This window comes from Esox lucius, chromosome 15 (genome assembly GCF_011004845.1).
Source record: "Esox lucius isolate fEsoLuc1 chromosome 15, fEsoLuc1.pri, whole genome shotgun sequence".
Classification (NCBI taxonomy): domain Eukaryota; kingdom Metazoa; phylum Chordata; class Actinopteri; order Esociformes; family Esocidae; genus Esox; species Esox lucius.
This window is the reverse complement of record NC_047583.1, coordinates 4,651,965-4,664,589: the sequence shown is the minus strand read 5'-3', so window position 1 is coordinate 4,664,589 and position 12,625 is coordinate 4,651,965. Positions and strand designations below refer to the sequence as shown.

At 40.3% G+C, this 12,625-nt stretch overlaps 1 protein-coding gene across 8 annotated transcripts; it reads left to right on the top strand.

Moving 5' to 3' along the window:
* Nucleotides 1-6,509: 6,509 nt before the first annotated feature.
* On the top strand, nucleotides 6,510-12,517 carry LOC105015957 (matrilin-3). 8 transcript variants are annotated; one of them, XM_020053865.2, is made up of 7 exons: nucleotides 6,510-6,835; nucleotides 7,880-8,041; nucleotides 8,602-9,171; nucleotides 9,648-9,767; nucleotides 10,150-10,218; nucleotides 12,132-12,245; nucleotides 12,366-12,517. In XM_020053865.2, the coding sequence occupies exons 1-7, from the start codon at nucleotides 6,619-6,621 to the stop codon at nucleotides 12,410-12,412; spliced, it is 1,299 nt and encodes a 432-aa protein (XP_019909424.2). In that variant the 5' UTR covers nucleotides 6,510-6,618; the 3' UTR covers nucleotides 12,413-12,517. The 8 variants fall into 8 exon arrangements, 7 of the variants coding, with proteins under 7 accessions (XP_019909424.2, XP_010877757.2, XP_010877759.2 ...); XR_002197880.2 differs by lacking the exons at nucleotides 10,150-10,218; nucleotides 12,132-12,245; nucleotides 12,366-12,517 and adding exons at nucleotides 10,697-10,938; nucleotides 11,219-11,246; XM_010879455.3 differs by lacking the exon at nucleotides 10,150-10,218.
* Nucleotides 12,518-12,625: the final 108 nt, after the last annotated feature.

Below are 12,625 nucleotides of genomic sequence, written 5' to 3'. Positions count from 1 at the left end.
ATGATGACACCGGTTATGCAGTCAAGATGATGTTACCGGTTATGCAGTAAAGATGATGACACTGGTTATGCAGTAAAGATGATGTTACCGGTTATTCAGTAAAGATGATGTCACCGGTTATGCAGTAAAGATGATGTTACCGGTTATGCAGTAAAGATTATGTTACCGGTTATTCAGTAAAGATGATGTTACCGGTTAGGCAGTAAAGATGATGACACCGGTTATGCAGTAAAGATGATGTTACCGGTTATGCAGTAAAGATGATGTTACCGGTTATTCAGTAAAGATGATGACTCTGGTTATGCTGTAAAGATGATGTTACCGGTTATGCAGTAAAGATGATGACACTGGTTATGCAGTAAAGATGATGACACTGGTTATTCAGTAAAGATGATGTCACCGGTTATTCAGTAAAGATGATGTTACCGGTTATGCAGTAAAGATGATGTTACCGGTTATGCAGTAAAGATAATGACAGTGGTTATGCAGTCAAGTTGATGTCACCGTCTATGCAGTAAAGAAAATCAACGCCACATGTCCTGTCGTCAAACTTGGTTCAACTTGGGATTGACTTTTTTTGTGTTAAAAGTATCATTTTGGATACATTTAAATAAATATATGTTTAGCCTTTACACAGCCTTTTACACTTATTGACATACAATGCACAACAAAGATAATAAGCGGTACAAATAATGAACCAGCTTATTTCTACAAAAGAGGGCTAACTGAAGTTTATCTCCTGTCTCAAAACCAATAGTTTAGACAGCAAATTCAATTGGTGTTAATGTTAATTGTATTATTACAATATCTGCAGTCTGCACTATATCTGTGACAATGCCCCACAGCCCAGCAAACCAGAACCAGACGCATAAGATAATGGCCAAGCCCTAGGGACAGTCACTACTAATCCTTTTACTCTCATCAAGGCTGAATATTTTGTTGGTTTTAGGGCTGAAAAATATTTGTATCAATTAATTTATTTCCATTTTCATTTCACACTTTTATTTAACCATTAAACAAGAACCAAGTCAACTGAGAATCTATTTGTTTTCAGTCACAACCTGGCGAGAAGCATACAAATTGACAGAGGACAGGACAACACATAGAACCATATAATGAAAATATTTAAAATACAGCTCCAGAAACAGAGCAAGCCTAGTATGGCCACTATAGAAAGTACTGCCCTCTTGAGATTCGAACCAGGGTCACCCACACAAAAGGACGTGTTGCTGAACACACAGAGCTCTACCTTGAATGCACGTGAGTGTTTGGTTCAAAAAGTGAGGTAGAAGTGAAAGTAGGAATTTCAGTGATGTAGGCAATGAAAAGCCATTGGTTGCATAAAATGATCTCCCTTAAAATTATGTCCTTTTGCCGTTCTTCGGTTTCCAATCACGCACACTGTTGCCATTTCAAATGTTCACAATAATACCTAAGAATATAAACTGACAATTCAAATCTGCGTTTGAGTCCACCAAGGCACACTGGGAAGAAGAGGAATCAGTTATACTAGTGACATAACCAATTGGTTCTTAGGTGTGTGTGAACACCCCAGCATGGCTCTTCCTAACATTATTCGTCTCCAGAGGTTGCCAATCAACACCGTTTCAAAAACCAACGTCTCAGATTTCCTGCCAAGGAAGCAATTGCTTTCTTCAAATTAGTGAGTGGAATTAAGACTGAGAGAAAGTACACCACTTTCACATACACACATACACACACACACACACACACACACACACATACATTATGCACACACCACATCATTTAAATTACATTTTAGTCATTTAACAGATGCTATTATACAAACTGTCTTACAATAACATCGTAAAGGGCAAGTTGACCCATTTTTACATATGGCCCTATATTGAAAATGTCTACAAACAAAACTCTTTCTGCCAAGAGGTTTGTTTTGTAAAAATAATGCAGTTTTGTATCTGACTGAGAGAACCTTATTAATCTCAGCAAGTTTTGGAACTAACTTCGTTATTTCACTTGCCTGCGTTTACCAGCTTTGTAATTAAAAGGTCTGTAAAATCGTTCAAGTATTTTATTTTATTTGCATTATTTTTCCGCTATGACAAAACTCTTAATAGCCCTTAAATCTCAGGCAAGATCTCAAGGCACAAGCGGGGGGACACCGAACCATGTCTGATTCCCTGGCAGGTTAAAGCGTTGTCTTTAAAGCTATATGCACACCTACACTGACTAAACCCACTTATTGATTCATCAATCAGATGGAAAAGATATGTAGTTCCACTTTCTTCTCATTCTGAACCAACTGAAGTAAATATATTTGTATTTAACCAGGTCTAGTAGCACTCAATTCACTACAAAATCTATTCTGAATTAATGGTTCAGTTCTCAATCACTCCATGACTCCACATAAACGCTAATGCTTGGATGACAAGCACATCAAAAAAACACACAGATTATATATTTTTTTAATGTTTTTTGATAATTGTTAGAGCTGTTATTTAGGTGATGGCATGTCTTTCTTTTTCCAAAACTGACTATATCAGACAAAAGATCTCATCTCTCGGTTTTTGACTAATGTTTCTTTAGGACGCTTCAATTAGAAATAATAACATATATGGTCCAATAGGCTTGTCTGAAAAAGTATCCTGTTAAAAGAAAAGCCTTACGTAATATGTCTTTGCAAATGATTTCAGGCATCTTTATCATGCCTATAAACACTTTGTCAATACATACGTTAAAATTAATTTAATGTGGAAACACAATGGCAATTTTCCTTTAATGACGGAGATGGAACAACGCCCGTGATGAAAGAGACTGGAGGGCGACCCCCTCCTTCCTGGAACTGCTGTGTCTTCTTCAGCTGTGTCAGAAACGCTAACAGATACTACCTGACAGGAGGGTTTCCCACTCAGCAAAGTCAAAGTATATTGTGCTCTTAATGAATGCTGTTTCAAGAACTAGTAATAGAACTGAAAACACCTATAAACACTAAATAATAATATGCATGCTAGGTACAAACAGTTTTAGACTGAAAATAATTCAGTGCATAATTCAGGGCAAAGTAGACTGAATTACAAAATAAGCCATTCAAGATGGAGCATGTTCCCTCTCCCCATTCTCATTTATGCTCAAACCTGATAGGCCAAACTGAGAATGTGTATATCATTTAATTATCCATTTGCATGTACTTCACATTTTATTAGCTGGTCACATTTACATACATATTGTCATTTTTGCACATGTACATTTTCCCCACATACGTCTGAGGGTGTGTAAATAATCAACATGCCCATCTTAAGGAACCAGGGCTTTGGATAGAACTGTAGCAGGGAGGGAATCACCCACTGACTGGGTTTAAACCAGTATTGGATCTAACGTTTGACGGGGTATGCTGCCCTCTAGCGTTGAGAGAGAGACACTACATAGAGCGTAGCTCTGTATGTCCAATAGTAGGGCAGAGCGGGGGCAATTGTAACACACTCATTTCCTCCAATCAGAAACAAGCTAGAGTGATTAAACTCACTCTGGATATGCTATGGGGCATTCTCTCTGCCCATGGAAAAGGAGACGGATAATTTCACCTCAGCAGATGTTTTCAACAAAAAATTATTTAGAGATGTGAAAGTTACTTTTTGGATGTAAAATATTTTTCTTCTGCTGTCTAAAGTTTAAATGACAACAAAAATAAATATAAATCAATTTTATCACTAAGTTATTGGTTAAAAATGAACAAGAACAGCATATGCTAATAGCTAGCATAAGAGATTTTATCGTGACTGCAAGAAAGGGGGCAGTTTTAGCACTGTCTTACAACTGCCCCTGAGCCACATGGTTCAATGTAAGCAGCTTGTTTGTCTGTTGACATATTTTCTGATTGAAAATGAATATTTAAAATGACCCCTTTAGATCCCATTACGGCCGTCTGCGGTTGTCCTAGGCACGTGAGAAGAGAAGTGTTAACCTGGATTTAAAAATGTATACGTTTGGGGCACGTCTAAGATCCTCTGGTAGTTTATTCCAGTTTTGTACAGCATAATTGCAAAACGCGGCTTCTACATGTTCAGTTTGGACTCTGGGATCTACTAGCTGACCTGTGTTCATGGATCTAAGAGCCCTGCTCGGTTTATAGTCTTCAAACATATCAGAAATGTATTCGGGTCCTAAACCATTCAGAGATTTATAAACTAAAAGCACCACTTTGAAATGTATTCTGTAACTGACTGGAAGCCTTTGCAAAGATTTAAGAACCGGAGTGATGTGCTCTGTTCTCTTGGTCCTGGTTAACATTCTAGCAGCAGCATTCTGAATGAGCTACAGTTGTTTTACAGTCTTTTTCGGGAGTCCAGTTAAGAGGCCATTACAGTAGTCAACCCTACTAGAGATATAAGCATGGATGAGCTTCTCTTGGTCTTTTTGGGACACCAAGCCTTTGATTCTGGCTATATTTTTTAGATGACAGAATGCTGTTTTGGTAACTGCTTTGATATGACTGTTAAATGTGAGGTCTGAGTCAATCAAAACACTGAGATTACGCCCTTGATCCATGGTTTTAAGGGCCAGAGAATCCAGCTCTTTACTAATACTTTTATTTTTGTTGCCAAACACAATAATCTTTGTTTAATTGTAGACAATTTTGGTTCATCCAGGTATTTATGTGCTCTATACAGTGACACAGAGAGTCTATTGAGCTGTTGTCATAGGGTTCGAGAGCCATATATGTTTGAGTATCATCGGCATAGCTGTGGTAGTTAATGTTGTTGTTCTGTAGAATTTGGCCCAGAGGTAGCATATAGAGACTGAACAGTAGCGGTCCGAGAACTGATCCCTGTGCAACTCTGCATGTCATAGCCACCCTATCAGATTCATGATTACCAATGGTGACAAAATAACTCCGGCCATCTAGATAAGATCTGAACCAATCAAGGACTTTCCCGGAGAGTCCTACCCAATTTTATATTATTGTGCTTTTCTGACGACATCGTCACTTGATCATGATGATGTCCTGCATCTGCCAACACACACTAGATTTAGGCCCAAGAAGATGAATAGTGGACTCCAGCCACAATCACTGTTTGAGAGTGCAGCCAGTGAAGTTGCCCAGGGAATATCAGTGAGGGCAGCAGCAAAGTCACATGGCAAAAATAGAAATAGACTGCTTTTGAATGCAAATTATGCCTGACATCTAAAAGAATTTGAAACATATGCAAAAACATCTTAAGTAAGTTTACTAGATAATACTGAGTAATGTGTTTACATTGAGGTGTGCTTTTATTTGAGATACAGTGGGTAAATATGACTTATTTTTTCAGTGTTACAATTCCCCCTAAACACTGTTACATTTGCGCCTACTAAGTAACACTCTGACTTCTTGCATTTAATGTCATATTATAGTCTTGTCCTTATTTGTGAAAATATATCAACTGTATTATTAAATAGGGCACATATATACTGGTCCGGAAAAAATGAAGAGACCGCTACACCTTTTTCTTTCCTTTTCAAAAAAGTTGAAAAGGAAAGTTTTGAGTGAGGAACAGAAGCATTCAATTTGCAGTGGTCTCTTAATTTTAACCCTTCTGTTCCTCACTCAAAACGTTCCTTTTCTCCTTTTTTTGGAAAGGAAAGAAACATTTGCAGTGGTCTCTTAATTTGTTCCTGGAGTTTATGTTTCTTATATCACAAAATGACTAGTGTATTTCAAGTAGTCTGTGAGTTATGAAGGAAAATGTAAAATATTTAATAATTGCCCCTGGTCTCCCCTACATGCTGTTTAAAATCTGTGTAGCCTTGTTGTGGCGCATCACTCACCATTACATTTAGACCAGAAAGTTCAAGTTAAGTCAGATCACAACACTTGTCAGATGGTTAGGGAGTCTCCTAAGTCTCCTGAGTGTGGTTTGGCATACTTCAAATGGGTTTCAAGATTGTCTATATTCAGTAACGACTCCTTACTTTTCACCTTACAGGCCAGATCTGTCGAGTGCTTTGTGATATCGATGTTTCATGCACACTTTGTCCAGCCTTGGCCATAACAGCCTGTAGTTCTGTCAAATATGTAACTGGCAGCCTCTTTTCAGTTGCCTATGTGCTTTGTACATGCTCTGTCGTCCAGTTTCAAGTTTGGAGGTACAACCCGATCTAGGCAGGGTCTTGGTGGTGCCATCTTGTAGGCCTACATCTTGTAGGCCTACATCTTTCTCACGAGTATCCTCTGATCTTTGTCTTCCCACAACGTTGCAATTCACCGCCAAACGGAACCCACAGAAAACTGCTAAATGCGTCCTGAAATCATATGAAATGTTAAACAGAAAAACTAAAACAAATCTTTTGTATACAATTTGTTTAATCGGATGTCAGGAATCACATTGCATGTCCTTGTTTGTGACGCTAGGGGTCACACTTAGCATGAATATTGTCAAATTGTTCGCATTCGATAACAGCTGTGCGTAAAGCAGGTCGCACAATTTGTCCAAAAACTTGGCGACATATAGGGCCTACATTTCACGTGTCATTTACGATTGGACAACCTTCAGTCACGTGGTTAGGCCGGTGAGGCTTAAATAAGTCTCCTAGAAATAAAATGATTATATTCGAGGGTTAGTATTCTGAATCCCTTCTTAATACGGACCTAACGTAAAAAGGATGACTTCGTTAATTGGGTGCTTTGTCTGCTACATTTCCTTCCTCGCTCTGGAGGTCCAAGGAACATATCAACTTTATGGAGGATACGGTCCTCGGCAGCAGCACGCAGACAGCCCTGTCGTGCCACCACAAACCTTTCAGCGGAGATACCAACAGCAACTACCATTTCGGAGTGTTCAACAACCAGCTCTGTTGTTTCAGAATCAGAATCAAAGAGGTTGGATAATAATGTCCGCTATTCCGTTACATCCTTTACGCACGCGTAGGCATATTATTGCTGACTAGTGGAATGTTAAGGGCAATTATTTATATAATTTCTAAATTACATTATGGTATTTGCCTCCATTTAGGATCTGGTTGAATTTTACTCGTGTGGTCTGCTGGACCGATGTCTGGCATTACTGATTAGTTAGTGGGGTGCGTAAGTTGTTACTATATGGTTTCTCATGATTTTAAACATTGACATGCATGTTTTTAATAGTTTAGCAAGAACACTTTTACAATTATAAACTGGGTGGTTTGGCTCCTGGATGTAATTTGCTAATATACTATTGTAAACTGGTAATCAGTTTATAATTGCAAGTCGCCTGAGGTTTTGTGGTATATGGCCATCCAAGCATTCCGCGTTGTATCATGCCATTGTTTGCGTTCACTTACCGGTCGTAACTTGGAAACACAGATATCCAACTTTTAGCTGGTTGAAGTAAATCATGTGCCGCATTCAAGGATTAGGAACTCGGACATTTTCAAGTTTCCTAGTTTCGACCAGGAAGGGAATGCGGCAAAAGCAGCCTTTTACCTTGTATTGGTCACATACCAGTCACACATAGGCCATATTTCTAAACTATAACACACCAATGGAAGTGTTGTCAATGTGTGGAATACTAAATCCTGTGCTAAATCCGATGCTCCAACTATGAAAGTTGTTTTTAAAATCATTAGCATTATGATATTAACGGATTTATTACGTTTTTTTAATTGTTTAGAACCCTTTACATCGTGAGATGTATTTCCTTTGACCATGTCAATTTCATGTAGCCTATCATTTACTTGCATCGTACTAGCCACGATCAGCATTGAAATAATGTTGATACAATAGGCTAGATGCAATGGCTTTCGGGCAGTGTCCTACTGATGCTTAAGGCTAACTGCTTTATTTGCACTTATTACAATGTAAGGCTAGGGCTGTTATTGCGCTCAAACAAAATAACCATTGCTCCACTGCTTCTCCATCATTTTTCTCCCTCTCGGTGGCCCAAAGTTCACGGCAATAATTACAGGTTTTATGGCTATCACTACTATCACCAACCACCCAGAAAATGGCCACCAGTCAGGTACCTTCGGCCCACACCACCCCATCCACCCGAACAGCTGGTCAGTACCCCAAGCGGCATTCCCACTCCCATCATCAGTGCTGTCACAGGTAGAAGAAATTTGCCCCAAACCAAAATCGTTCTGATTGAATTCCTCAAGGACTGACTGTCTTATATTGACCTCTGTGATAAGTCACTACTGATAGATTTTATTCGTGATATCTGCAGGTGAATGTTAAGGAAAGAGATTTATTTTTTCTATTACTACATATACACTTTTAATTTAACTGTATTATTCCGTTTTTCCAAGTGTCCATTTTTAATTGCCTCAAAAAAATTTCATAGACCCCTGTTACTAACCCTTGCTTTGTATCCAGTTCACTTATAACTTAAGTTTTACAGTATTTGTCCACTTCAGACTTCTGTAGACCTTTTACTGCTGTTTATAGTCTATATCATTGCATGCTGAGTTGCCTTGTTTAAAACAAAAATTCCCATCCAATCTTTTGTGAATTATCGTTTGCACCAAATGCACTTATAACATCTCTCCAGAACTGCATGTGGAACCAGAATGTGTTTGATCAATGTAACATTTCCCTGACAAATAATTTAGGGGCAAACAACTTCACTATTGGTGGTAAAAACCTGTGCCACATCTTTTCCCTCGCAGAAACCCACTGCAGAAGCCGCCCCCTAGATCTGGTGTTCATCATTGACAGCTCCCGTAGTGTACGCCCTGCAGAATTCGAGAAGGTAAAAGTCTTCCTGTCCGACATGGTGGACACCCTGGACATTGGCGAGGACGCCACCCGTGTGGCAGTCGTAAACTACGCTAGCACGGTGAAGATCGAGTTCCTACTCAAGACGTACTTTGACAAGCCCAGCATGAAAGCAGCACTGGCCCGCATCGAATCCTTAGCGGCTGGCACCATGACAGGCCTGGCCATCAAGACAACCGTGCAGGAGGTCTTCAGAGAGGAGTCGGGTGCCCGGCTAACTAACAAGAACATTGCCAAAGTGGCCATCATCGTGACGGATGGGCGGCCCCAGGACAAGGTGGAGGAAGTATCGGCGGCGGCGCGGACGACAGGCATCGAGATGTACGCCGTGGGAGTGGACAGGGCGGACATGATGTCCCTGCGTCTCATGGCCAGCCAGCCGTTGGACGAACACGTGTTCTACGTGGAGACTTACGGTGTCATCAAGAAGCTCACATCCAAGTTCAGGGAAACCCTGTGTGGTAAGAGCGTGAGGCTAATGCTTGGGTCTGTTTGCACTGTAGGGGTGGCTGGGGTGCACTTCCAAGCTTAAGTGAGGGCTAAGTCATGTGCTCAAAAAGGGTCCTGTCTGGTTTTGGTTGTTTTAGTCCTGGACACTTACCAGATTATATAAATGTTACAGACTGTTCTGTTTTGCCAAGTCTAAATACATTAACTTAGTTAGTTAGTTAGATAAAAATCAAGAGTGGAAACCAGCCACGGGGCCCCTGAAGTCTGGTGTTGTGCAACTGTGGCGTTGATTAATGGAGGAACCTTTGATTATTGTCTTAGGTGTGAAAATCACATAACAACCTTATGCTAACCCTTATGCTAACCCTTAGCTGACTGATTACCAAGTCATTCATAACTTACATTTATTAATCCAATCCCGATGAATACTGTTCAAGGGAGATGATGTCAGGCTACGTCAATCGGCTATGAGGATGTTTGTTTGCAGGCATGGATGCCTGTGCCTTGGGACACGACTGCGACCACGTGTGTGTCACTGACCACAACTCCTACACCTGCGAATGTCGAGAAGGCTATACGCTGAACGCGGACAAGAAAACATGCTCACGTAAGGACCACAGGCCTCTGTCTGGAATGTGGGTTGCACTTTGTTCAATAGGTATACGTAAGGGCGTCGTAACATTCCAAAGGTTGATTTTTCTGTTAACAGGATTGTTACTTGAAGAGTTTCAACTTACAGTTTTTGACGAGGGTTTCAAAAATGCACACTGCTTATTGAATGTGTTATGTATGAGTCGTGAATGTTCTCTGAAGTCCTTATGTATGCACTTGTCAAATGAAGTGTTACCGGAATGATTGTTGCGTAGAGGGATTTTTGACTGTATTTAGGGTGCAATAGAGAAAGGAGAGAGCATCGAAACATGCCTTGAGTTTGGGGGCAATGGAAAATATTAATGTAAAAGATGTTGTTTTATTTTTACACCTGGCAGCAGGTTCTGTGCAAATCCAAAACCTAAACCAAAACAGAAACCAAAACCAAAGTGGATCAGGTTTGAACGGTTGGTGCACCTCTATTCCAGAATACACGGGCTTGATATCCAAATGCTGCTGTTGTCATGCGCATGTCCAGTGCTTGAAGCGGATTGGAATAACTCATTATAAGTACTTTCGAAATCTAGTTGCTGGAACTCTACAGTGTTTTTGCAGGAATTTATGCTCTAGAAAAAAATTATGGTGGCCCTATGTATTCCATGCTGAAGTCAAGCACTGTGCTTGGCACAATCCAATGCAGTTACGCCGTCATTGCTAGCTAACATTGCTATGACCCCCCCCTTCACCTAACAGCTTACACACAGTGAGGTTGTTGTGATATGTGGGCATTGCTTCTTTAGCATTCACACTGCAGGGCAGCCCAGGGGACAGGCCAGGACCTGCTCTTGGTCAGTAATGGCCCCGAGAGTGTCGGACAACATGGGCAACAAATGTTTTGTGGAGTGTCTGGCGGACTTACTCCAAGTGGGCCTTGGTGCTGAACAGGTTCGTCTGATCCGGTACTCCTGCCGGGTCCAGACAGAGTACCTCTTAAACCACTACCGAACTGCCAAGGCTTTGGCGAAGGTGGCAAGCGGTGTTTGGTACATGACTGCTCCCGTCCTCATCACCTGCTGGACTGGAACTTCACCCAGAAAGAGGGCACCTAACAAAGACAGCCATCGTGTCCCAGGTGGCCATCGTGCTGATGGATGAAGTTGCAAGACGGCACCTCTGAGCCTACCAGGGTGAGAACCAGCTCTTCCTCAAAGTATTAAATTCTAACAGAATTTCTTTGCGTGAGAAATGTCAGTTTTAAGATTTCAATTCTCTATAACACAAACTATTAAGGGATGGTTTCCCCTGAAAAGGTAAAAGCAAATTTTCTAGTCCTCATAGCTATTGGTTTACCTTGATAGGTTGCTCCATGTTTATGATTTACCCTGAATAAGTTCTGATAAGGAATGATTTACCCTGAATAAGGAATGATCCTTGTCCTTTCTTGTCTTCCCTTTATTTTTCCCCCAGATGTGGAGACTTACTCGGTGGGCGTGGGTAAAACAAGAGGAAGCACTATTACCTCAGAGCCAGCATTACTTTCGCTTACCCCTACCATTGACTCCATAGCTCACACTTTAAAGAGCAAATTGTGGCTTAGGGAGAAAGAAATGGATGGGGTGGAGTGGCATAAGGTAGCTGTCAGTGACACAAGAGATAGATGCAGAAAAAGGACTGAAAGGAGCTTGGCCATCTCACTTGAGTTTGACTATTGACTTTTTTTGGACTGATGCTTAGGAATCGGCAAAATCTAAGCAGCAACTAAGGCTTTGTTTGACATCTTTGAGGGATCTGTAAAAGTCTAAGTATCTTAACCTCTACACAATGGATTTGATTATGAAAAACAAGTGCTTGAATGAATGAATCGCTGGCCTACTGCCTTGGTTAAAGCTTTGAAGTAATTGTTAACCTTTTGCCAAAACCCAATTGATTTACCACTCACTTAATTAGCTTCAATAATTGAAGAACTGAACTGATCTTGGACTAACTTCCCTACTTGACACTACTTGACTGAATGGAATAGCTGTTTTTAAAGTATTAACTTTACATTAAGTCAACTAGTGGTCACACTTCGCATTACGTTGCTCAAAAACCATGCATTAACAGGATATTTTTGTATTTCGTAGTATTGTGCAATTTTTAACTACACAGTTAGTTTTCTTGTAACAAATATGGGAACGTGTTTTACTAGATACCTAGGTTTGGAAGAAGTGACACTACATTTGGCAACTGTGTAATACTGAGTAGATAATCATATTTCGTTTACCCAGATAAGGGGACTGTAGCGAACCGCTTTCATGGTGATTGGAGTAATGTAATGTGTTGTTTTCATGAACACAGACAATGTGTTCCTATTCACTACTGCCACTGATGTATCTTTCAGAGGATCCAAATGAGATGAGTGCGAATCTGCTGAGTGAAGACGCTTGCATGTGTGAGGCTCAGATCGCCTTCCAAATGAAGATGCAGAGCACCATAAAGCAGCTGACAAACAAACATATCCTTTTACATACACAACCACTGTTTTAAAATGGCTGGTATTTATTTGTATAACACTTTCTCAAAGACACAAAATATGTTTTTACAAACCAACATTTTCTTTGACTGTTTTGTGCACTAAATGAGTTATCAAGCAGAATGACCAAGCTTGGACGTCAAGGTTGAATCCTAAGAAGACGATACAGCTAAAAGAATCAGAGCTCATCATGTTCACCTCTATCTAAAATGGCTGTGCAGTTTTCCTGTTTTAGTAAACGACAATACACTTTGGATTTGTGTACTGAATAATAACCATTTACCGTAAAATAACAGGGCCAACATTGTTCCATTTGGTCAAAACAGATTCCCCTCATTTACAACAAACAACAACCATTTTCC

What these genes read in the sequence shown, in the direction of transcription:
- LOC105015957 (XM_020053864.2), top strand. Translation starts at nt 6,619, where the DNA reads ATGACTTCGTTAATTGGGTGCTTTGTCTGCTACATTTCCTTCCTCGCT. An exon ending in CATCATCAGTGCTGTCACAG is followed by an intron (nt 8,042 to 8,601) that starts GTAGAAGAAATT and finishes TTTCCCTCGCAG; the next exon opens with AAACCCACTGCAGAAGCCGC. An exon ending in GGACAAGAAAACATGCTCAC is followed by an intron (nt 9,768 to 10,149) that starts GTAAGGACCACA and finishes TACACCTGGCAG; the next exon opens with CAGGTTCTGTGCAAATCCAA.